General features: G+C 38.6%; 1 protein-coding gene and 1 long non-coding RNA gene across 2 annotated transcripts; one reads left to right on the plus strand and one right to left on the minus strand.

The window, feature by feature from the left end:
* Positions 1–233: 233 nt before the first annotated feature.
* LOC130213736 (polymeric immunoglobulin receptor-like) lies at positions 234–26,721 on the minus strand. The gene is made up of 10 exons (XM_056445506.1): positions 26,674–26,721; positions 26,524–26,577; positions 25,647–25,712; positions 11,331–11,378; positions 10,912–11,229; positions 4,503–4,814; positions 4,388–4,391; positions 4,089–4,126; positions 3,804–3,840; positions 234–1,121 (listed from the first exon to the last, which is right to left on the minus strand). Exons 4-10 carry the CDS (start codon positions 11,374–11,376, stop codon positions 1,085–1,087), a joined length of 792 nt encoding a protein of 263 aa, XP_056301481.1. The 5' UTR covers positions 11,377–11,378; positions 25,647–25,712; positions 26,524–26,577; positions 26,674–26,721; the 3' UTR covers positions 234–1,084.
* On the plus strand, positions 15,329–16,674 carry LOC130213746 (uncharacterized). The gene is made up of 5 exons (XR_008835495.1): positions 15,329–15,471; positions 15,616–15,752; positions 15,829–15,889; positions 16,038–16,148; positions 16,573–16,674. It is a non-coding gene; the product is annotated as an uncharacterized LOC130213746 (long non-coding RNA).
* Positions 26,722–27,514: the final 793 nt, after the last annotated feature.

The raw sequence follows: 27,514 nt of genomic DNA on the forward strand, positions 1-27,514 counted from the left end.
AATAACGTATCTCTGTAAACCAATAGCGTTCAGCTGCGCGTGTGGCTCTGCCTTTTGATTAGATTTATATTAGATTCAAATTTGGTACCCTTTCTCGTGTTTGGTACCCTTTCGAAAGGGTGCCGAAAAAGTGGTACAATACGGTTCAGTACGCTTTTTGACAGTGGAAACGGCCATAAAAGCGTACCAAACCGAACCGACTAAAGTCATAACTGAACTAAACAGAAATGGAATTAAGACATGTGGAGTGCATATATTAGTGGCATTATTGAAGTAAACACCGCAATCAAACTATTACTGTCATGTAGGACTTTACGCCATATTTTCCGACAAAATCCACACACGTGGCTGTCAGTAAAGGACCACACACACCGAAATCTGCCAAAATCAGGTCTGAACTCAGGTGAAAGATCCAGAAGGGCATCCTGCTGATTTGATTCAGAAGGGCACTTGTTTGTCAGACGGCTCAACGGTCAGGTATACATCCACGCTAAAATATCAAGGTGAAAGTCATCATAGCTTGCGTAGAATAGACCCAGCTCCCAACCCAACTTTGAGAATAGATTAACGGCAATATTTTTTTATCGCGCAATAAGACTCTTGCGTTAATGCAGCACGTTAACGCCGATAACGGCCCACCACTTTAAATGTCACTTTAAGCTGTAAAGAAGTGTCTTGAAAAATGTCAAATATTATTTATTGTTATTAGAAATGAGTTATTATAACAATTATGTGTAGAAATGTGTTGAAAAAATCTGCTCTCCGTTAAACAGAAGAGTCAGGAAAAAAATAAACAGGGGGGCTATATGTATATGTAAATGCCTGGCTTATATGTTATTAGCTGCTCCTTGATGGAAACAATTGATTTACATCAGAGAAAAGTGGATTTGACATCACTGACATAATTAAAACCTTTAGGATAATGAAATTACACAAATCAACAAACATTAATTTAGTGGACTTGAGCATTTTAAACTTTTTACATTTTGTTCCTTTGACGAATAAGCATAAAGCAAATACAGAATAATATTAATCAACACTTTTCTAATTATCTGGTTCTTCAGTGTGAGATGGAGAAACACATCTAGTTCTCTGACAGACAGAAATGCTCCTTGTTCAGTCTGAAAGATTAAAACATACGTGATCAGTGGAGAAAACTCAATATATTTCAGTCACATCAAGAAGATTTGGGAAACATTTAAACCTAAACATGTAAAAAAACTTAGGGCCCTATCATACACCTGTCAAGATGTATTTGGCACAATGTGTTACGATTTTCAGACCAGCGCAACTGTAATTTTCACGTTTTGCACCACGTTGTTTAAAGAGCCCATATTAAGGGTTTTTGAAAATGCCCTTCCATGTAGTGTGTAACACAGCTCTAAGTGAAGTGAAATATCCAGCTAAGGCTTAAATCTGTAAGTGTACAGTGTTTAAAACTATTGATTCATCTATAAAAGAGTCGACTCATAGTGCTTCAAACGAGTCGTCTTGATAACGAGTCATTAGGTGTTTCGTGATGACGCAGCTACGAAACACAAGTAGTTGGGCGCGCAAACCCGGGACATTTGAAACCTGCGGCCCCGCCCACTAACACAGAAAAAAAAGTCTCACACACACACACACACACACACACACACGCACACACACACACACACACACACACACACACACACACCGGTCGAATGAAGTCACGCTGTGCAGATGGATATTATGGACAGTCTAATCAAAGATGAAACATCAGCAATATAGCCCAGCCTTGAGCAGTTCTGAGTGCTTCTGAAAACTATATGCTTTCAAAGAAGACTTCTTCAGTTTGTTAAAGGAAGGATCAGTGAAGACTGTCAGAACATGGATCAGTGGATCATGAATCAGTTTCTTCCCCCATTTCACCAGTGTAAGTACGTGCGATTAAAATTATTGCCTCGTTTACTCTAGCTTGCAAATTATGTATTTAGTTGTGTTTTGTTACTTGTAACCGCGTGTACTGTATCAGGTTCACTCTTTATATTCTCATATCGCGTGTAAAGCCACGTTGAAAACGCGACGCGTGCCGCTTTGATTACGGATCGTCAGCTGTTTACACACATGCAACAGTCAAGTTTCAAAATAGTTCTGGCGTGTGAGTCGTGTCCTCGGGTAGGAGTAATGTGTCTGTGTGTGTGTGTCTGTGTCTCCTCGTGTGTGTAACGCACGGCTATTCGCGGATATAACTGAGCGCCGCGCCGAGCCCTCTCAATTCAGCCGCTCCTCTATGGACGCGCCGGCCCTGGGTGTGTGTGTGTCTGTGTCTCCTCGTGTGTGTAACGCACGGGTATTCGCGGATATAACTGAGCGCCGCGCCACATCCCCTCAATTCAGCCGCTCCTCTATGGACGCGCCGGCCCTGGGTGTGTGTGTGTCTGTGTCTCCTCGTGTGTGTAACGCACGGGTATTCGCGGATATAACTGAGCGCCGCGCCACGCCCTCTCAATTCAGCCGCTCCTCTATGGACGCTCCGGCCCTGTGTGTGTGTGTGTCTGTGTCTCCTCGTGTGTGTACACACGGGTATTCGCGGATATAATTGAGCGCCGCGCCCTCTCTATTCAGCCGCTCCTCTATGGACGCGCAGGCCCTGTGTCTGTGTGTGTGTGTGTGTGTGTGTGTGTGTGTGTGTGTGTGTGTGTGTGTGTGAAAAGAGCAAGAAGACTGTGACAGCCTAGATCTCCTCGCCAGTTCTTGGACTTTTTGCTCAATAAAATAGTTAGTCGTCAGTATTTTCTAGTCCATCGTCTGTGTTTACATTCACCCACTGGCAGCCAAAATCCACTATGAAGCGTGTATGCACTGTGACTACTTTTATATTGTAGATTAGCTGCTGGGCATTTCACTCTGTCTCACGCTGAAGCCTTGTCCGTGTCGACCACCGCAGGCTGTCATCGGTCCAATCAGCGCAGATTAGCTTCGCGCTGAGGAGGGGTTTGGGAACAAATGAATCGCTGAACGATTCATATGGGAGTCGCTGGGATAATTAGGTAAAAATAAATGCAGATTATAAGACCATCAAAGTGTTTTTTGACCTTGCATGCATATTAGACTGTTGGAGACCCTTACAACCTAAATATGACCCTATTTCATGCATAATATGGGCTCTTTAAATAGCAAATCCATTTGCGCCACTTTGTGGACTCATGGGTGTGCTGGTCTATAAAAGAGATGTGTGATTCACAAGTATTTTAAATTTTTATTTACGGTTGTGAATTGCACTATGGGATGTTGATCTCTGCTCTGTCGACTTTTGATGTTCAAAATTCAACTCTACAGTTTAACAAAGTGACTTTTATTGACATTTTAGTAGTTTAAAATAATAAAATGCATAAGAAATAATGTATAGAGAAATAAATCTGTAAAATAATAATTTTATATTACATGGTGTTTGTTTTGTAATATACAACAAACACAGACAATATATCATAATTAAAATGTAATTAAAAGTCACCTTATCAAACTTTTCAAGGTTACAAGTTGTTGGAAGATAGATCAAGATCACAATGTAATTCAATAACATAAATAAATAGGGAAAATGAAAACATGAATCACAACATACAGAAAAATTATAAATTATGTTTATTATTTTTTTTATTTCACCAAAAAATGAATCCACACTTCAACCTCTCAAATTTCAGACCAAATCTGTCTGCTCCTGGTCGTATTACTGTACATATTGCACTATATATACCTGCAGGATCAGATTGTTGAATAGGAATCTTATTCTAAATGATTGAATAACAAAGTTATAATAATTAAGTAATGAAGACACTTACATGTTTGCCTCAGGTCTTGAAACGGTAGAAAAAATGGCTGAAAAAAGCACAAAAAAGATTAATTATTATTTTTTGTTTGTTTTTTGTTAAATGAGGTCAATTTAATAATGAATTTCATCTCAGTTTTAATAATGCGAACCTTTATATAGCTCGTGAATTTGAGAGTTTTAATGATCAAGTTTATTGTGAATTAGACAAGCCATTTTACATTTTTATTATTAATGAAATTATTTTAAAAAATAGCAATAATTTTTAAAAAATGCTGCTTATCATTTGTTTTATTACTTGTAGGAATTGGTTTGGCAGACGACTGTGTTGTGTACCTGCAAAACAGGATAAAGAAGTATAAGTGCAATACATAAGTATGGAATCACGTTAGACATATACTGTAATGTTGTTTTTGTTAATAATTAAATATTATAAAATCTGTATTTGAGATTTATGCAGTACTAATATCACAGTACATGAATTCTGAGTTCTGACCTTTTTAAAGCGTTTCATTTTCAACAGGTTGCATTAAAATGATCTGACTACAAATAATTTCATTGAGTTTTACTATTTAAAATATACATGTTTACACCTACAGGTCTGAGGCGATGGCGGAGTTGTTGGAATGGTTGTCACAGCAGGAAGGGAGAAAAGAAAACAATGTTAAATTAAGTCATTATGAGTGACATCATTTATGGTTTGTGATCTTACCTTTGGGTTCAGGTTTACTGACAGTGAGCTGAACAGGAACCTGCAGATCTCCAACAGAGCAGAAATACCATCCAGAATCAGAGAGTCTCAGTCCAGTCATCAGCACAGTGAAGGAGCTTTCACCATCATCACTGATCTGCACTGATGAACTCTGGGATGTGTCAGTATCCTCCTTTGTGAAACAGCTCTCATCTTTATATCTGCACCAGCGTTTGTTTTTAGCCTTATATATTGAACTGTAGAAACACTGAACACTGACATTACCACCTTCATGTCTAGATACTCTGCTGTTCATCACAGACACATCAGGAGCTGAAACACACAAAGCAGACAATAAGATAGAAATAAACAGCAGTGAAATAATGGCCACTCAAAACACTGCAATGCTTCCACTTCAGAATAAAAAACAAGTTTTATTTAAATTAGCATTCTGAAGTGTTATGCGTTTTTCTTACATAATATATTTTATATGCTTTATATCTGCACAAACAGGCACGTAAAAAACAAAGAACAATACTAAGAGAAAAAAATTGTCTTCAATTTTCCTTTTTTAAGTTCAAGTTTAAACTAGAACTAAACCAACAATAGGAAATCACACCCGCAGTAAACCCCCATGGGAGGTCCATTATGAGAAAACAAAATCTATATAAACACTCCTAGAGATAAACAGAATAATTAGCGAATGTATAGAGTAAAATGTAAACTGAATTACTAATTGTTTTAAGGAAAATGCTTGGAAACAATTTATAAGGGCTGAACTTAAACAAATCAAGTTGAGCATTACTAAATTTTGTTTAAATGTTACTTTAAATGTTTGTTTAAATTCACCCCATATTTTGCAAACATAATTTCTTTCCATGTACTACTTATGTAAACACTCTCACAGAATCTTATTTTTGATTTATGTCCAATTAATTAATTCATTAATTTTTCTATTTCCACTTTTTTTCTGATTAATTCATTTATTTATTTACAGTAGTTATTCTTATTACACTTATTTGATCCTATACTTTAATATACATAATGTACTTGTCTGTATTATATATAAAATTTCAGTATAGAACTTTTTCTTTATAATTTTGCATGGAGGACACCACAGCAGTGAACGCTTCCATGTAGGATCAAACGTCTGTTTAAAATTGTAAAATTGTATCTGTGGGTCACCATCCAGAAGTGGGTGGCTATACTGTTTTAGATGCATACTCACACTAGGTACAGTTGCCTTGAACCGTGCCGGTTTTTGCGATTGTTCTGCCTCCCCCGATGGCCTGCACTCACACTGCTTTTGCCTTCCAAACCTGAGCAGGCCCGTTTCCACTGAGTGGTACGGTACGGTACGGTTCGGTTTGGTACGCTTTTATGGCCGTTTCCACTGTCAAAAGGCATACCGAACCGAACCATACCACTTTTTTCAAACACGAGAAAGGGTACCAAAAGGCGGAGCCACACACGCAGCTGAACGCTATTGGTTTACAGAGATACGTCATTCGCTTGCGCAACAAGCCAGAATGAAAACAAAAAACCCGCCATGTTTGAATTACACAGCGTGTGATTACAGTGGAATTATAAACAAACCTTGTCGTCATCTTGATAAACAGCCACAAAGCCATGGAGTTGAGCAGATTTACCCTGAGCCCCGTAGTTTTTTACGAGCCAGTCTGAGGTGCGAGTGGTTTCGTTTTCTTGCTAGCGCTCGCGCGCGTCTAACATTATATCTGAAATAACAAACTTCTTGAGCTGATGATAATAACGTGCACTTGATTATTGACGTGCTTTTGAAACCCGATCCTGTCAGACACTGACAAACGCGAGAGTGAAGCGTGAAGAAACAAAGGAGAAGCCGGAAAAAAAGGAGCACATTATTTTTCAGCAAACATGAACAAAATGCCATGATTAACTAACTTATTAACTTCATCTTTTGGACTAATATGAACCAGGAATGACGGAATTGTTCTATAACAGAGGCTACATGTGCTGCTGAAGATTACAGACACAGATAAGAGGTTTTCACTGACTGTGGGCTATATTTTGTGTTGTTTTGAACCTAAATACGGATGAAAATGTCTGCTGTGTGTAGTACTTCTGTAGTTGGTAACATATCAGGGACTGTAAGGGGCTGTATGTGTTTATATATGTTAATTTATTTAGTTATTTAATATAATTACAGACGTTACAGTAGGCTGTTTCGCACTGTCTTTGATCTGCAGTTATAATCAACTCATGTTCATAGAAAAGTTAGTAATAAACATTATACAGAAGTATTTGTGTATGAAGCATCTGTTTTGTGAGAAGTGCTTTTCATATGATATGAAAGTGACCTGTACAGCTTTGTTGTAGACATTTTCTCAAGCGAGAATGACGTCGACTGAAACTTTCTGTCATACATCACGCCCATCAAAAGGGTACCCTTGTTAGTGGAAATGCAAGCCTGATAAAGGTGACCTGTACCAAACCGAACCGTACCGTACCAGTCAGTGGAAACGAGCCATTAGGTGATTGATGGTGCAACTGTTCAGTTTAACAGAAGAGAAGCGCTCTCGCTCACAGTGGAGATTGCTTTAGTTATATTTTCTTTCATTTGGGATGCAGTGACATGCAGTCAAATATTTTGCTGAACAGATCCACAACTTTTGACGCTCATAAATTATCATAAAAGCCCTCGTGCTGCAGGTATTAGGAGGTTTGCTGAAGTGCAGCGAGGGGTTTTCGTCTTTAATAAACTATGATAGCTTGATTTCATTGAACACTAAGAATGATTAATAAATCCATATGAAACAGTCCCATAAAAGTGACATTGCGTCTTCTGTTTCAGACTCAGGCGCACTTTGCACTCACACTACAAGCGTACCTCACCAAAACCCAACCGAACCTGGCGCACCTCTTCAAACCGGGCCAGGGTTGGCCAGCTGAACAGTGCCTGGGTGTGATTTGAAGCACTCACACTTGTGTTAACCTTTCCTGCTCTGTCTTTTAGTGGTGTTAGAGATTCAGAGATTCACTTATTACTCCAGGGCCGAATAATATTAGTTTCAGGGTTAACTCCCTTCTCTTTTCGTTGCAGCCGGTGAATGTACGAGGACACATGTAACTTGGTTCAACTATTTATTATTCCCTGTGTGGTACAACTAAATCAGTCACCAAAGAGGAAACAGCACTCAAAACAGTCTCATTGCGAAAAGAATAGCGCTCTTCTTTTTCTGTCTCTCCCTCTCCGCTTCACACACACACACAAACTGCAGCCCCGGCCCTTAAAGGCCCACCAATTTTACAACACTTGTCAAACGAACTGGGAAACGCGCCCGGGCATGGTTTGGATAGCCTAGTGTGAGTGCCCTCTAAGTGTGTTAGTGTTTTGTGATGCACAACTTTGAGTTTGAAAGGTGTGTGAAAGCTGTTCACACTTCTGTTAGATGCACCGACTGTATAAAAATAGATTACTGTATATGCTGTTAAAGTGCATGAGAGAAACATCCTAATTCAGTGTCTGCCCTCAGATAAGATGAAATACTCTGATGGATGAAATACTGTGTCATTATGATTCTAATGTTATTTTTCTTACTTGGTACAAAATAAAATGTCTCTTGCCTAAGTAAAAAACTAACTTTCCTGACCTATCAGCTGTTATACTGTGCTCACAGCATGTTCACGCACAAATGCGGCGGTGCACTCCGTACATCACTGCATTATAGAGTAAAATGTATTACTGGCATGCCACTTTATGCTCCAAGTTATGTTCTTTTCAGTGCAATTAAAAATAATAATAATAAATGTACATTACTGATACTAGCTGGGGATGACTGATGGTTGGTCTTATTACATGATGTAACTACAGGGGCCTGGAGCTTTGAATAGGAAATTTATCAAAAATCTTTTTTGAATGAAATGCTTATGGTGAAATTCAATGAATTATGCTAAGCTAAGCTAATAGTGACCATACCCGAATAAGAAATCAGCTGAACATATTCAAAGATGGTCCAAGTCAACTGTTTAACTCTAGGAGGCTTTTTCAAAAAAGGAGTTTTTATTAAAGTATACAGGATTTGCAGGAGTTGAACTCACAGCCACTCAAATACAGCTTCAGGGCATGTTAGTAGTGAGTGTTTAATCTATGGCTGTTTCTCAATATGCGTTTTCAGCAGTCTTGCGTACTCGTGTTCTCTTGTAACGTCATCGTCAGCTGCCAAAGCTCAGTTCCAATACTCAAGACCGCAACAACGGAGGACGCGTAAAACTTCCCGGATGTGTTCTTGATATCGAGGACGCACCGATGCAGACTTGAGCACTGATCTCACTCTAGAAGTCCCAGAAGTCATTGCGACTGGAGGTGGGAAGTGCAGCATTTTATTTAGATTAATTATTAAAGGGCACCTATGGTGAAAAATCTACTTTTCAAGCTGTTTGGACAGACATATGTGCATGTATGGTGTATAGACCGTCATATTGGGGTGATATAAACACACCCAGTCCTTTTTTTTGCAATTTAGCAACATAAAAACGGTGGACCAATTGGAGCGGTTTTCAGACTGACCGCAACTTTTACGTAGGAGTGCGGTCCCCCCGCCCAGCGAATTGATTGACAGCTGCGTATTAAAATGCCCCGGTTGTCACATGTATAATCATATCAACAAGACCAGACATGCGCAAAGCAACTGGGAATCAAAGGTCTGTTCAGTTTGGTAGGATCATAAATCATCATCAAATATGATCAAGAGTGAGTTTCACATGTTTAAAATGTTTTAAAACAGAGCACGTGTGTAATGAATTACAGCGATTTAGCTTAGCTTTACTTCATCAGCACAGTCGCGTGTCAGAACAATTATAAAGGAAGACGCTTCAATCCCGGTTTGTGGACGTTTCTTCATTCTTATGTGTGCGCTCTTGAACTTTGTGTGAATCATTGATGCAACTGCACAATAAATACTCATTGGTAAATTTCTTACTGTAGTATTTCTCACAAACGCTACGTGAGATCTGCTTCCTTTAAGACTGCGGTCACACTGGGCTTTGTGTGCGACATTTTGTCGTACAGCGCTGCAAAAAGGGGTGGGATTAAACAAGATGATTAGACATTAAAAAAGCGAGCGATTGCTCCATATTTTAAATTTCTGTCCAGAGAGGTCGTGTTTTGATCCTCAATTGGTCTCACGCAGTCAAGTGATGTGATTTCGCAGGTCAGAGTTCACCAAGCTTGAACTTTGCACCGCATTGTACTGCAAAACTTAACGCATAACCCTGCGTTTCCAGTCTGATTCATTCGCGTGCGTATGAATGGAAGTCTATGGGAGGAAAAGCCCAGTGTGACCGCAGCTTTAGTCTGTCTGTTGTCTGACGCAGCTGAGGGAGGAGAGTAAGGCACGCAGAAAGGCAGGTAGAAACGGTGGGCGGGGAGGACTAGCCTTAAAGGTGCAGTACAACAAAACAGCCCCCTAGTGCAAAAATATATAAAATAGAATCTTGCAAAAGGTATAATGTGATGGGTGTTTTGAGCTGAAACTTTCCAGACACATTCTGGAGACGGAAAACACTTAAATTAAATCTGAAAAAAGGGCTAACCTAGGTGCCCTTTAAAGTTAGAGATATCACTTATTTACATCAGGAGTTTCCCTAAATGAAACGGTGAAAGTAAAGATTACCATGGACATCTTAATAAAGGAATAAACACATTAAATGTGTTGGTTTACTGAAATTCGTATTAAAATCTGTTTTATTTATATTGTGCTATGTATATTTATAATGTTTTATGCATAGTATATATTTTGAAAGGGAAAAACAATAATCCTGGTATGAATGCTGTAATGTTTAAATAATTTCCCATTAAAAAAACGTGTGAAGGTCACGTGACCACCAGGAAGAACGCAGCATCTCATTTCTCAGAGGACGCGTTTTCTGTTCTCGTGGTCTCTCGAGTTCGTTCTTCCGAGGACACCTGGCAAGACCGGTCTCCATAAGAACGCAAGTCCGTTTTCTGCGTTCTTGGAATTGAGAAACAGCCTAAGTTTATTTCAGCACACAGACAATATAATCATCCTAGATATACAAAATCACAATGCACTCTTAGAAGTAAAGACAAATGCATAACGTTGGATTGTTAAGCTGCATTCAGAGTATCTAGGAACACTTCTCACAAGACTGTAATGTAAATGTAATTTGATATGCATCTTGTCGGTGACCTATCTGAGCCTGCACCTTCACCTTGACAGAAGAACAGTCATGACATCTCAACAATTAAATATAGACCTGCAGTAGTCGAGGCGACTTTGTGTTTTTTCATTAGTCGTCACACACTTAACTTGTTCTCCTTTTTCAGTTCCACTTGTGTAAACAGAAATAAACCTCTATCGCACAAAACACAACCTTTTACATTATTTGTTTGTGAGAAATAAGAGAGATTTGGAAAGGTTTTCTTTACCTGATTGTACCGACAGATACAAATAATAACCAGCATCTATCCCAGAACCACTGGGCTCCACAGCGCACCAGTAATATCCAGAGTCTGACGGCTGCAGATTCTGCCATTCCACTGTAAAGATACTCTGAGCTGAATAATCAGTGATGGAGAATTTATTTCTTGTTTCATTTCCATTTGCCAATATAGAGCAAGCGCTCCAAACTGACCCCCAACACCAATACTTGTGGTTTTCTTTATATTGTTCTTCATATTGACATGGAATAATGCCTGGTGATCCAGATTTCACTCCTATATTCAGATTATTAACCCAAGCTTCATCTGTAGACAAGATTAAGTGCAGAAGAAAAACAAAAACACACTCATAAACTACACAAACACTAATGAAGTAAATGTATACTAAAAGAATTATAAAAATTTACCTCCAATGTGAAGAAAAACGCCAGTGAGAATCAGAGTGTGAATCATGTCTGCAGTGGAGTATGTGTATGAGAGAGAGAGAGAGAGAGAGAGAGAGAGAGAGAGGAACTCATCTCATGCTATTTTAAACCACAAAAGTGTAAACAAATAAGCATAATAGTCATTCTGCAGTCAGCGACACATCACACAACACAACGTCTCACTACTCAAGTCTTCAGTGATGAGATGAGAGCAGATGAGAGGTTTAAACTACAAGTGTCAAACTGCATCCACAACACTAGAAGTGTTATTATTAATGTAAAAATGTTCTTGATTCGTTTATTTGTATTTTATATCCATTTTTATTTACAATTCTTGATTCATTACATAAAAACTTTAATTCCCTGCTGACAAATTTCTGACATTAAAAAAAACAGCATTTCCTCATTCTTCGTTCTACACAATCACATTTCTTGCTCAATACTATTTTAACCACACTCAGGTTCTGTTTATCCTTTATTACTGTAACGCTCACTCTGGTGCTCCAATTGTATTACAGCGCCATGAAGAGGACAACAACAAAACTACATGCATAATAATTAAATACGAGGAGTCCAAATGGTATTATACACATGAAAAATGGCTAAGCGGAGATAGAAACTCTCATCATACTGTACTCTACACAGTTCATTGAAAAGCTTTTGAGTTTTCATCTGTCTTGAACCTCAGATCTGTCAACTCATTTGAGTCCACTTAAAAATAAACTATTGATGAAGTTTATAACATCAGGAAAAGAAAATAATCAAATGTTTAATTCCCTGTTTGGTGGACATGGTCTGAAAGGTCTACTATAGAAACACAGACATCACACATGAGATGAGTTTAGACATACCTAGAGTTTGGACATTATAAAGCTCTGATACAGATATTGCTCATAATTTGGGTGTAAGAGGTAAAAATCACAAACAAGTGGCACCACACATACAGTAGATGAAAAAACACTCACTAATTTATTGTGGAGATTCATGTTTTTGTTTACTGTAAAATTAAAATCTACAAAGGATATTCTATTCATTCATTCATTCATTCATTTATTTATTCATTCATTTATTTATTTATTTATTTATTTATTTATTTATTTATTTATTTATTTATTTAGTTAGTTAGTCATTCATTCATTCATTCATTCCCCGAAATCTAGCATAACTGCACTCACGTAGACTTACATTCTAAAACATGGAAGTCAAACTCAGGTTGAAGGTTTCTTTGTTTTGTTATTGTTGTTATTATTTTTTTAGCAAACCTAAACTGGTCAATTGTCTTCAGGATAATTTGGATTTAAGATTAAGGATGAGATGAAATATTACAGAAGTTTTCATCTTCTTTTAAAATGCTGATGTGTCGTCTTCATCCTCCATGTAGTCATGAATTAATTCTGTATTATGCCTTAAACAGACACAGAAACAAATGTTTGTCACAAGGTTGCAGTATTCAATTCATTTTAAAAGTCAGCTGACATATATTTATATAGCAACAGCTTTTAAACATTTACATTTATCATCTGCATTAAACCTTAAGCACTAGAACTGAGAATCATTCATCATTCAAACTGCTATAATAAGGAGCATTAGTTACTCTTTATTTGTGCATTATTTACTCCAATTCACTTCATTTTTAGTAGTACATGTACTGCAAAAACTGTTTTTCTTACTTGGATTTATTTGTCTTCTAGTCTGAATATATAAAAATCACAAATCAAGATGTATTAAAGTTTTTACTTAAAACAAGCTAAGTTATTTGCCAATGGAGCAAGCAAAAAAAAACATGCTTTTCCATTTGACATAAAATGGTTTTTCTTACCCCATTGGCAGATTATTGTAAGAAAAAAAAACACTTAATTTTGACATTGTTTCTGAAAACAAGACAATATGGTTTACTTGCACAGGAAAAATTCCGGAGTCATTTTTCCAGAGTTATAATTTTTTTACTCAAAAATAGTTCTTTTTGCTCTATTTTGAGTGTTCAGAGTAAAATGTGTCAGTAGAGTGAGAGCAAATTTACAGAGTATTTGTGACACTCTTGCCAGAGTCCTCCTGTACCATTAAGTAAAACATGAAAATGAAATGAAAACATCATACAATTTGTGGACATTTAAAGAACTACAAATATAATATAATATAATATAATATAATATAATATAATATAATATAATATAATATAATATAATATAATATAATATAATATAATATAATTACAGTCATACAGCCGTGATATGTAAGCTATAATGAAGACCTAACAATTAACAGTCAGGTTTATTAATGAAAGTCTCTTCGAATTTGGGTTGAACTTTATAGACGCTCCCTAAACATACACAGTCTATATTGTGATTAAATTGTTTTAAGCTTAGCAAAGCAGTGAAAATCTCGTAATATTTGCAGCACAGATGACAATTGTGCTGTCCACTTCGCTGAACTGCGTGTGGGGGACGTCGTGACGTTTCTCACTTTACCCTAAACTCTCGCGCAGTTTCTACTCTCCGCCATTAAGTTACGTCGTCACGGTTGTCGATCGCCGCTGGATTCGAAGGAAAGATACGCTTCTGCTGGATGTAAAGTAGGTAAGGTTACAATTTCTTAATATTCATTGTAGTAGTAGTAGTAGTATATATATATATATATATATATATATATATATATATATATATATATATATATATATATATATTTACGTTTTGTGTATATTTTTCAACTATGACGGACGTGTGGAACGCCTTTCTAATGGTCATCGGACGTTCAAATGTTTCAGGGAACTTGCGACCTTAAGATAAACATATAATCGAATACGAACGTTAATTAAAAACAAGCTAACTAGTTAACTCGGGTCCCTATCAAATGTTTGCCTGCTAATGTTAAACTAGATGACGCGTTGCTCGAGATGTGGGACACATGTACTTGACTCTATAAAGAGCTAACGCTAGATGCAAATATATCGATGAAAGCCATTTGTACGTTATGTGTTAGAACTAAGAGTAATCTTGAATCGAATTCTGCCAATATATAGATTAAAATTGTTTGTTGATGCCAGTGAGAATAGTTAAGTGTCTATCAAATCTTTGTCTACTAACGTGAAACTAGTCGAAGGGCTGCTCGAGCTGTGGGTCACATGTATTTGACTCTATAAAGAGTGAAAGTTAACCGCTGATCTCATTGCCATATGAATACAGAACGTGGATGTTTCAATTCAAAATTCAATTTTTTTCAAACACTATAATGATCTGAAAGTTGTCAGTGTTTTTTGCATATAGTTTAATTTATTTTTTTATTACTGAAATGATAAGTATTTACAAGAGCAATATTTTACCATAACTCAAATGTAGCAATGAAAAAATAAGGGCAGGGCTAGGACTGATAAGGTTTGAAATGGGCTGTTACAGCAATTTAATGTTATATTTATATAGTATACAGGTTACCCTGTACACATTTAATATGTAACTTTGTTTGGTTAATTCATGTAAATAAATTCATGTAAAAAATAAGCTTTTTTTTAGTTTGTTTCTGTTAATTTCTTTTTTTTTTAATGCATCTATTTTGACATAAAAATGAATGAGATTCTATTGGGCGTATAGCTTCCTGTTTTTTTTTAAACAGGATATTAAGATGACCATTTAATGAATATGATGCAATTTTAGTATTAGATTGAATTAAAAAAAAAAATAACAATAAAAAATATCAGTCATGTTATGTGGATCATTAAAGAACAACCTTTAACTGTGTTATCACTTGATATTTAACGTTGTCTTTCTGGTCTCTTTAGGATGCACACCAACAATGTTGTCAGAGCGAAGAAATTAAGAAATGTTTTTTCTTCAAATACTTTTACATTTCAAACATTTTGGAATGTGGTAAGATCTATCTTTTTACATTATTTACATTAATAATATCTCTGAAAATTTCTCTCTGAAAATTATTTGTGAAAGTAATATGTGTATAATATTATAATATGTAAATATAACTCTTACTTTAAGTGTGCTGGCCTTTGTCAATTTTGTGTCTTTTTAGTTGCCAAGAAATTTGACCTTCCTACATTGGATATAAAGGTCTTTGATGACTCAAAGACAGAGGTTGATGAGGAAAACAAGGATCTACAGAACATCAACTTGGCCAAGTAGGAGTTACACATTTAGCCTCTGATTTAAATGTATATATATAGTATATATATAAAATGATTAAATATTTAAGATATTTAACTACTATACACTCATCAGTTGTTAATTTCTCATATATGCTCAAAATTACATTCCCCCTCTAGATGATTGAGGGTATTCTTAAGAACAGCCCTGGAGGAGAGAAGATCATAAATGCATACTTTCGTACCAAAAGTCTGTCAGATAGCCGGAGACATGACTTGGTCAAAATATTAGTTGCACATTTGACAAATGAACATGGGTAAGTTTTTCATAAGGTAATTTATAAATTTGTGTTTATGGTGTATGGGGTATAATTAGTTTATGTTTATGTGTAGAACAAGTCCTTCCCGACGTTTGAAGAAAGTATATGCAAACCTGAGGAGCAGGCTTGGTTATGTAAGTACTTGTTACCTCTCAGTCTTCTTGATTTACAGGAGGACAATATACTCTAAAAATAATTTTATTTTTTATTACAGAGTAAACATGATCTATTTTATTATTATAAATGTATAACTACTAGATCTGTGTAATGTTCTGGTTATAGGAACATTACTACAATCCAGAAGATGGAAGTGGACACCTGGCTTGGAGGATTAAAACGCTGCAGAAAGATGCAACTGACGGGAGGCTGAAAAGGCCACGATAACACAAACAGGTGCTAGATGTAGAGCTGCATGATTCACGATTCTGTAGATTTTTCATTTTATTTATTTACGTTTTTTAAACAAGATTGTAACAAAGACATAATACTAATTGGGATTTGTTTGTATGTGTTTATTTTTAATTTGAAACACCATCTCCATAGACTGCCATTATATGAATAGTCATGGAAGACAACTTCATCTAACAATCTTTTTTAATGTTCTACTGTGGGTGAACTATCACTTTAAGTATTTCTTTATATATATATATATATATAATATATATATATATATATATATATATATGTATGTATGTGAAGTTATGTCAAGGAAAGTGAGAAAAGAAAAAAGGAGGGTATATTCAATCTCTTCAAACTAAAAAAAAAAACTCATTTAAAAGCCCTAAAAATAATTTATTTTGTTTTCTGTTTTTTTCAGGCTGAGACAGTGATTTGTCAATCCTGATACTGGTTCATCTTTTGCTACCCTCCAGCCAAGGCCGCAAAAGACCAGGAAAAATCTCAGCTGGACATACATGTGATTGCCTTGTGATATTTGTCAAGGTAAAGATACTGATCAAATCGCACTTTCTTAAGCTCTATAACCTTGAACTATTCTTCAAGAACACCCACACTCAGAATTGTGCTTTTTTTATTTTTATACATGGCACAAACATATTAGTAATCTTTTGGAGTTCTTGGAAGTATGTATACAGAAACTCTAGTTGAAGTGTTTGTTCATGCTATATTTTTACTTTTTTCTGTTAAATCACATTGGTACTTGTATTTCATTCTTTCGCAGACAGTTACCAGTATTCAAGGGCACTTGGATTGCATCAGAGAGGGTCTCCAGCCATATCTGGTGTTTACTGCTCTACCTGCCCATCATGTTTGGAGATCTTGTATGCACTAATGATCATCACTGGTATTTGTTAATTTTATTGCTTCAGATTGTCAACATGATGTTTTCTACCGTTATATCCAATGGAATCACCATTTATTTGAAGCATTTGATTATGGACCACCTCAGTTTATTTAAGCATTTGTTTCCTGAAAATGATACTTTGTTGCCAAAGCATAATTTTATGGTGCATTAGTCCAGTTGTATGCAGAAAATTTGACAACTGTTACAGGAAAGCATATGTTTTCAAAATGCAGCTAAAAATCTTTAAAAACAAATACTTTGTCAAAGAAAAACCAGTGCCAAATGGCTTATATTTGGCAAACATTTGTTCCAAATGAAATGAAATTAGGTCCTGGTAGGGTTGTCACAATACTGGAATTCGGTACCAATTTATACTGAAGTTTTAAAGACGTCCATTTCCCCGATAACATTTGAGCGCTGATTTGTCATTGTGTTCAGTTGCTCAACAGAAATGACTATTGGCGGTGAAGCTAATCAGTTCACCAAACTCACCGCTGTTTACTGAGTTAAACCACAGATACAGGGATACTGGAGTGTTTTAAAGTCACATCGATCAGCTTGTTTGTCTATAAGCTGACATATGAGCGATGCACTGATTAATTGCGGCTTTAAAGCGCTCTAGTGTCCCTGTATCTGTGGTTACATTCAGTAAACAGCGGTGAGTTCGGTAAACTGATGAGCTTCTCGGCCAATCACAATCATTTCTGTTGAGCACGTGAACACAGTGGCAAATCAGTGCTGTTTAAGAACTTGCTCAATAGCACTCAAATGTTAGCGGGAAATAAACCTTTTTGAAATATTGATTGGTACCAAATTCCAATATCGTGCAACCCTAGGTCCAGGTAAAAAAAGGTGGCCTTGAATGAATTGAAAGTTGGTGTTGAGTTGGCTGAGAAACTTAACAAGAATCCTTTTTATTACAGCTGCATTGGAAACATTTAACGTTTAGTTGAATATGTTTATGCTTATAAATGTGCACAAATCATAGAAACCCGTTATGTTTTGGAAATGAAGCATATTTTGCAGCTGTTTGACATTGCAATGTCTTATGGTTGTGATTTTGATTTGCTTATTGTACCATATTTTTTCATTAGATTTTTCTTTGTCTCCTCTGTTATATTATCACTGTGTGTGATGTAGTGAACCCAGAGTGGGCCCACTAGGAGGCGTGGGAGGCCTTAATATCACAATAAACCCAAAACAAAAAAAACCCAATGGCAAAAAATCCAAAAACACAATGGCCTGACCCGGAAGTGTAAAAAGGTGGTATTTATTTACAACGATGTGGAGGATATGTCCAGTGCAAAATATATACAGTGTCCATAAAAAAAATCCAAAAATATATATATATACAAAAATACAAAGTACCAAATCAACAAATTAAATATAAAGACTAATATATATAACACAAAAACAAAACCAAAGAAGGAAAAAAAAAAACAATCAAACGTAACCACTGTATACTAGTATCTACTCACTCAGAGAAATTGCTCACGGCTCTGCCACAGCACGCTCGCTAGCCAGGTAAACTGACCCTGAGCTGGAGTCTGGCGTCCTTCTTTATACTCCAGACTCCGCCCATCGATTGGCGTAAGCCATTCAGGTATGTACCTAAATTTATCTCTCTTTTAACTTTGCCTTAAATGGCACCTCTTTAAACATAATACATTGTCTGCTTAACAGACAAATAACACCTACAACATTAACCACATACAGCCCTTTACCACTCTCTTCCTGTAAAACAGGACAAACAACAACGCTGGTTGTACCCACATAAACACAAATGGTACGGTCGGACTTTCAGCGCGCGAACTCCCAAGGCGCGGCTTCTGATGTCATAAGCGCGCGCCCTTCCTTCACTCAGGTTTGCCGGTCTCGCGCTGAAGTCCGAACCCCCCTAACAAACAGACAACAAACAGACAAACGAAAACACGCAGACAATGGGTGTGTGTGTAAGTATGCTCCATGTGAGATTATAGGGGGGAGATGAAACTGTGGAGGAATGACAGAATGCCGGTGACATGATGCGTGCACTCATCAAAAATCACCGCTGACGGAGGAGGAAGAGATGAAGGTAAGTGCAGAGTGTGTGTGTGTGTGTGTATATGTGTGTGTGTGTGTGTGTGTGTGTATATATTGGTGCGGCCGTCAGAGACGGAGGGGAGAAGTCTCACTTCTCCACATTATCCTCCCCCTCTCCAAGCCGCGTACTGTCTGGTAACCTGGACAGGAAGTCGGCTACTATGTTTTTCCTCCCGGGGCAGTGACGTATTTTAAATCTGAAGGGTTGTAATGCCAAGTACCATCGGGTCACTCTAGCATTGTTATCCTTCATGGTATGAATCCATGTGAGCGCCCGATGGTCAGTCTCTAGGTCAAACTCCCTCCCCAGGAGATAGTAGCGGAGGGATTCAAGGGACCACTTGATGGCCAGACACTCTTTCTCTACCGTGGAGTACCGAGTTTCCCTGGGCAACAGCTTCCTACTCAGAAACACCACAGGTCTCTCCTCTCCAGATGGTCCCTGGGCCAGTACCGCGCCAATCCCTCGGTCTGATGCGTCCACCTGCACCAAGAAACGTCGAGTAAAGTCTGGACTCTTTAGCACAGGATGTGCACAGAGTCTCTCTTGCAGAGTCTTCCATGCCTGCTCACAGGCCTCAGTCCAAATGACTGGATTCTTTGTCCCTTTAATTAACAAGTCCGTTAAGGGTGCTGCTGTTGAGGAAAAGTCAGGGATGAAGCGTCGGTACCAGCCCACCAATCCTATAAAGGAGCGCACCTCCTTCTTGGTCCTGGGTCTTGGGCTTCGCCGAATTGCTTCCACCTTGTCTACCTGTGGTCTGAGACTGCCATTACCAAGTCGGTACCCCAGGTAGTTGGTTTCTTGTTTGCCCCATTCACACTTTGCCACATTTAAGGACAGACCCGCTGCTTGGATCTTCTCCAGGGTCTGTCTTACGTGCCGCAAATGATCCACCCACGTGTGACTATGAATCACAACGTCGTCTAGGTACGCAGCCGCAAACTCTTCACAGCCCTGGAGAACTTGGTCCATAAGTCGCTGGAAGGTCGCAGGTGCCCCATGTAATCCAAACGGAAGAACTGTGAACTGGTATAGACCAAGAGGTGTTCTGAAGGCAGTCAGTGGTCTTGATAACGGATGGAGGGGCACCTGCCAATATCCCTTACACAAGTCCAGTGTAGTGATGTAGCGGGCCTGTCCAATCCTCTCCAGTAGGTCATCAATCCTAGGCATAGGGTAGGCATCAAACTTCGATTGAGCATTCAGCTTACGGAAGTCAACACAGATCCTCAAGGATCCATCCTTCTTTGGAACGATGACGAGTGGGCTACTCCATTCAGAGGTTGAAGCCTCGATGACCCCCAACTCCTTCATGGTCTCGAGCTCTTCTTTCAAAGGCTTGAGCAGTTTTTCCGGGATTCGATAAGGTCTCTGTCTTGATGGAATGTTATTGGTAAGATGAATGGTGTGTTGGGTTACCTCGGTTCTGCCTGGTCTCTGCTGGAACAATGAAGGGTATTGGTTTCGTAGATCTTGTAACTGTTGTTGTTTCTCTTCTTCTAGGTGTTCCAGTTTCAGCTCTGCAGATTTCCTTGGTGTCACCATCTCTTCAGCTGGTTCACTTTCATCTTCTTCCACTTCTCTTACCATCAAGGACTGTTTAAGTTGTTGTGGTGTCTTGGCCTCTTTCCATTCTTTCAGGAGGTTAATGTGGTAGGTTTGCCGACTCTTCTTCTTCTCAGGGTGATGTATCTCATATGTGACTGGACCCATCTTTCTGGTAATCTCATAGGGCCCCTGCCACTTTGCAAGAAGTTTGTTAGTTGACGTGGGTAATAGTAATAATACCTTCTGCCCCGGTTGAAATTGGCGTAGACGGGTCTTTTGGTCATACCATTTCTTTTGCTTGTCTTGTGCCTCTTTCAGGTTTTCCTCCGCTTGCTCCCTGTAGGTCTCCAGCCTCTCCCTCATTTCCAGGATGAAATTGATGATGTTGCTGCCCTCTTCTGCTGCTTGAGGCTTTGTCCATGCCTTCTTTAATAAGTCTAACGGCCCCTGGACTGGCCAGCCATACATCAACTCAAAAGGGGCGAAACCTGTGGATGCTTGAGGTACCTCCCTATAGGCGAACAGCAGGAACGGTAGCCACTTGTCCCAGTCCTTTCCAGTGTCATTCACAAACTTCCGTAGCATGTTCTTTAGTGTCGCATTAAATCTCTCCACCAGCCCATCCGTCTGCGGGTGATAAGGGGTCGTCCTTAGTGCAGTGATGCCCAACTGCTGGTGAAACTGCTTCATCACCCGTGACATAAAATTGGTTCCCTGGTCTGTGATGATTTCGTCGGGGATGCCTACCCTGGAAAACAGTTGTATAAGAGCATGTAATACCTTTGTGGTGGTAACTGTGCGAAGTGGGAATGCTTCGGGGTAACGTGTGGCGTAGTCACAGATGACAAGTATGTAGCGGTGTCCAGCACTACTCCTTTCTAGTGGTCCCACAATATCCATGGCAATGCGGCGGAAAGGGGTTGAGATAATGGGTAAGGGATGTAACGGAGCCTTGTCTCTTTGACGTACCGCACTGGTAGTCTGACATGTGGTGCAAGTGTTGCAGTATGTCTGAACATCAGTGTACATGGTAGGCCAATAGAAACGTGAGCTTATGCGTGTGTATGTTTTGTGAAATGCTAAATGTCCTGCCCATGGAAGTGTGTGTGATAGCTGTAATACAATTGGACGACAAGACAAGGGTACAACCAAACGTTTCACCTTCCCCACTTGTACATATAACAAATTATCACTGATAATAAACTTTTCATCATTCAAGTTAGTGTTATTTTGTTTTTCTGCCCTTGTAAACAATGTTTTCAAAGTTTGATCATTTCTTTGCAGTTCAGCAATGTTTTCTGGGATCTGCCAGTCCCTCACCTCCAGACCACTTGTATCAGGTTTGGGTACTGGAGAACCCAGATGCTTTAACAGCCGTTTCTGCTGACGAGTTTTCTTTGGGGCCTTAGTCCCACCCTGTAGCAAACTACTGTCCAAGTCTGGTAGTGGTTGCAAACCAGCTTTTGAACGTGTCATAACAGTACATGTGATTTCATCTACATTCCCACCTTCAAAGATCTTTTTGGTAGATTCAACACACAGTTCATTTAGTACTGGGAGGTCTCTTCCTAAAATCATGTCTGTAGGTAAGTTAGTGACAACTGCAACATTCATTAAATACATTTGATCTTGAATGCCCACAAGTACCTCTGCTTTCGGATACCTCTTTATATCCCCATGAATACATTGTACTTCCGTGGTGTTAGTATAGTCAACATTAAAGACATGACATGATTTGATCAGGGAAATCGAACTTCCTGTATCAAGCAGTGCTTTCAATTCAAAACCATTCACAGTAATGTCCAACAAATCAACATTTTGTCCCACATCAAAGTCACTGTTAGCATCCCCCTCTCTGGGTGCATAGCAAAACCCTGTCAGCTTCGATTTCCGGGCTGGGCACACAGATGCTTTGTGTCCCTTTTGCTGACATGCATAACAGATCAGTGTATGTGAACGTTCAGTCTCAAGTTCATGCGAGTGCTGATTGTCAGTGTTGTGAAATGTGTGTCGTGCTCTACCTTTCGAAGGTTGCGTGCGCAGGCCGGGGCGATGAGCGTTCATGTACTGTTGGGCCAACTTTGCTGCTGTCAGTCCCGAGTTCGGCTCATGTTCTTTAACCCACGTTCTGGCGTCTGGTTGCATGACCCTCAGCAGTTGCTCCATGATGATCTGCTCACCGATCTCCTCCTTTGTATTTTGATCTGGTCTCACCCAGCGCTGATACAGATGTCTCAGGCGATGATACGTCTCCGTTGGCGACTCCCCTTCAGGTAGTGTAGCAGCCCTGAAGCGTTGCCGGTAGGTCTCAGCAGAGATGTCATACTTCTGCAGAAGAGAGTCTTTTAGTTGAACGTAATCATCTGCACTGACCTCATCCATCGCTAGGTATGCCTCCAGCGCTCGACCAGTCAACAATGGCACCAGCCGACAGCTCCACTCCTCCCGAGGCCACTGCCACGTTCGGGCCAGACGTTCAAATCGTCGCAGGTAGCTTTCGATGTCATCTCCCGGCTGCAAGGGTGGCATCGGTGTCTCCGGGCGACGTGTCTGTGCGGCTCGTCGGTCGGTTGACTGTATGGGTGGTGGTGGGGTAGGTGGGGGTGATGTCTCCACTGTGGATACTCTACTGGGCGATGGCGTTGTCAGCTCCGTTGGCCTTATCGACTCACGGAGTCCCCGCAGCTCACGAAGAAACAGCTCCTCTCTTGTTTGCTGCGCCTTGAGGAAATCCCTCATCATACTCGCCATGCCCTCACTGGACTGCGTAGAAGGCTCACTGGTGCTGGGACGCTCCGTAGCTGTCTCTTCTCCACCAGACGACAGTCTACGCCAAGCTGCGTCCTTCACAGCAGATCGTAGACCCAGCCTTCTCCTCCTCATTCTCTTCCGGGTGGCCGCCGCTTCTGACACCAACTGTGATGTAGTGAACCCAGAGTGGGCCCACTAGGAGGCGTGGGAGGCCTTAATATCACAATAAACCCAAAACAAAAAAAACCCAATGGCAAAAAATCCAAAAACACAATGGCCTGACCCGGAAGTGTAAAAAGGTGGTATTTATTTACAACGATGTGGAGGATATGTCCAGTGCAAAATATATACAGTGTCCATAAAAAAAATCCAAAAATATATATATATACAAAAATACAAAGTACCAAATCAACAAATTAAATATAAAGACTAATATATATAACACAAAAACAAAACCAAAGAAGGAAAAAAAAAAACAATCAAACGTAACCACTGTATACTAGTATCTACTCACTCAGAGAAATTGCTCACGGCTCTGCCACAGCACGCTCGCTAGCCAGGTAAACTGACCCTGAGCTGGAGTCTGGCGTCCTTCTTTATACTCCAGACTCCGCCCATCGATTGGCGTAAGCCATTCAGGTATGTACCTAAATTTATCTCTCTTTTAACTTTGCCTTAAATGGCACCTCTTTAAACATAATACATTGTCTGCTTAACAGACAAATAACACCTACAACATTAACCACATACAGCCCTTTACCACTCTCTTCCTGTAAAACAGGACAAACAACAACGCTGGTTGTACCCACATAAACACAAATGGTACGGTCGGACTTTCAGCGCGCGAACTCCCAAGGCGCGGCTTCTGATGTCATAAGCGCGCACCCTTCCTTCACTCAGGTTTGCCGGTCTCGCGCTGAAGTCCGAACCCCCCTAACAAACAGACAACAAACAGACAAACGAAAACACGCAGACAATGGGTGTGTGTGTAAGTATGCTCCATGTGAGATTATAGGGGGGAGATGAAACTGTGGAGGAATGACAGAATGCCGGTGACATGATGCGTGCACTCATCAAAAATCACCGCTGACGGAGGAGGAAGAGATGAAGGTAAGTGCAGAGTGTGTGTGTGTGTGTGTATATGTGTGTGTGTGTGTGTGTGTGTGTATATATTGGTGCGGCCGTCAGAGACGGAGGGGAGAAGTCTCACTTCTCCACACTGTGATTTTGTTTTTTATATTATTTAATATTATTTTCATGATAAAATTGTGATATTGAAGATCCTGAAAATAAAATGGTGCAACATGAGTAAACAGTTTTGATTTTATTTTCTGAAATTCAAGTTTATTTTAAGGGTTTTTGACGGGTAAAATGTGAAAATTAAAAAAAAAAGTAGCTCTGCATAGAGTGCATTATTTTTTCTAGTTCACTCATATTTGATAACATACAACTCTTTTGTGAAGTAAATAGTAGCAGAGTCAATTTCTTATTGCTCTCAACTGAGTAAGTATTTTGGCAGAGTAAACCTAAAGTTCCTCTGAACAGAGTTAAAAAAATATATAGCAGAGTCAATTTCTTATAGCTCTCAACTGAGTAAAATATTGGCAGAGTAAATTTGTAGTTCCTCTGAACAGAGTAAAAAAAATACCAGAGTCAAATTCATATAGCTCTCAATGGAGTAAAATAGTATGAGAGTAAATTTTAAAAAACTCAAAATAGAGTCAAATATTTCATGAAAGAGTAAAATATTTCCTCAAAATTGAGTAAAATTAACTCTGGAAAAATGACTCTATTAAAAGAGTAAGTTTTACTCTTTCTAGATAGGGACCAAATGTTATCTTTTATAGAGTAAAATTTTCTTCAATTTGAGTAAATTTTACTCTGGAAATTTTACTGTGTGTCTAGAAGATGCATCCTGATTTAAGGAGTTTTAGATATTTGGACTAGAAACAAGACAAAAACAATCTGAACCACCACGAAGAACAAAATACTAAGAAACTAAAGCACCAATACTGATGCAAAATAGTACTTGATTTGGCTCAGAGCCGAAGCACCTCTTAGCAGCGCCAAACACAGTAGCACCTCAACTACCACATAGAAACTTTTGTGTGTGTGTGTGTGTGTGTGTGTGTGTGTGTGTGTGTGTGTGTGTGTGTGTGTGTGTGTGTGTGTGTGTGTGTGTGTCAGTATGTTATGAACTCACAGTTTTGCTATTTTGTGCCACAGCACTGTAGATCACATCAGCTTCTGGATCCACTGATGATAAACACTGTGGAAAAAAACATGATCAGATCTGAGAGGAGTTTGCACAACACAGTTTGATTGATAAATGCATCATTTCTGCCTCACAAACCTTTCAGAGCTACAAGAGTCACATAACAGAAATTCAAAAAAATATAGAAGGCAAGGCAAGGCAAGTTTATTTATATAGCACATTTCATACACAGTGGCAATTCAAATTGCTTTACATAAACAGGAATAAAAGAAACAAGTATAAGAGAAATAAAAACAAATAATAATAATGGTAAAAATAAAAATAAAATTAAAAAAAGCAGATAAAATGTGTTATAAAAGAATTAAAAATAAGAGAAAAACATAGTAGTTCGATCTGTCGGACGTAGCACAGTGCTCATTCAGTAAAGGCACAGCTAAACAGATGTGTTTTCAGTCTTGATTTGAATGTGCCTAATGTTGGAGCACATCTGATCATTTCTGGAAGCTGATTCCAGCAGTGAGGAGCGTAGTAGCTGAAAGCCGATTCACCCTGTTTTGACTGAACTCTTGGGATTTCCAATCTATTTGATCCTAAAGATCTGAGTGATCTGTTGGGTTTGTATTCAGTGAGCATATCTGTAATGTATTGAGGTCCTAGGCCGTTTAGTGATTTATAGACTAGTAATAATACTTTAAAATCTATTCTGAATGTAACTGGGAGCCAGTGTAAAGACCTGAGGACAGGTGTGATGTGCTCTGATATACATATATTACCAACTAAATTCCCCTTTGAACTGGGAAGATGGACAATTCCAGCAAAAACTACTGACACATATCACAGTGGAGAAAATCTCAGAAACACTTACTGTCTTAGTAAAGGAGACAGGACTGTAAATCAAAGAACCGCCATCAGCAGAAGACTGAGAACAAACACAACTGAACATCACTGATCTGAATTCAGCATCTCAGTGTCTTCTGAGAGTTATAAAGACACAGAATAAAGGATGAAGACTTACATCAGCTTCTGCAGAACTGATAGATGTCATTTGGTTTTCAGAGGGTATCTATACCGAACACAGGTTTAGATGCTGAACTAATGTCACACAATTACATTCTTTTCCACAAAACTTCTCAACCTCATCAATTACAGTAAATTATAAAACACTTACAGTATTCATGGTGCTGTTAATGTGATCATTTTCTGTCAGAATAAGATTTAAAGATTATTTTTATAATATTTTTTCAAATAAAGCTTTTTGTGGTGTAAAAAGGTTCTTTGCAATCATAAAATGTTCTTCACACAATGGTTAATATTTTAAACCTTAATTCTGATTGGTCAGTCACATTATTCTGTGGTCAGGTGTGTTTGTATCATGACACTAAACTCTGTATTTGACCTTTTTTGTCCTTGAAAAATGTTACTTTACAGTTTTTTTCTCATATGTTACAATAAGATCATTGATTAAAAGATGAACTCACCTGGATTCTTTCTCATCATGAAGATTACTATGGTAAAAATAGCAACATGCAGTAAAAGTGTAAGTGTCGCTACAATCCACATGATCAGAATCACATCAAACCTGTGGTGATGGAGAGACGTATTTGTTAACATCATAAACAGCTACAGCATGTTGTCTGTAAATAGTTTGCTTCTAATTAAATCTCTACATTAAAGCAGATGCACACTGGAATGTTTGTTTATTCAATAGGATAAACCCGTTGAGATGTACCATCTCATTTTCAAGGGGGTCTCACAATCCCAAAATAATAACACAAAAAGATAAAACCAAAACATAACTTACATAACATCTATAAAACAGCAAGCAACAAAACAAACATTAACAAAAAGGCAAGTAG

The sequence above is a fragment of the Danio aesculapii genome, chromosome 2, assembly GCF_903798145.1.
Source record: "Danio aesculapii chromosome 2, fDanAes4.1, whole genome shotgun sequence".
Taxonomy (NCBI): Eukaryota; Metazoa; Chordata; class Actinopteri; order Cypriniformes; family Danionidae; genus Danio; species Danio aesculapii.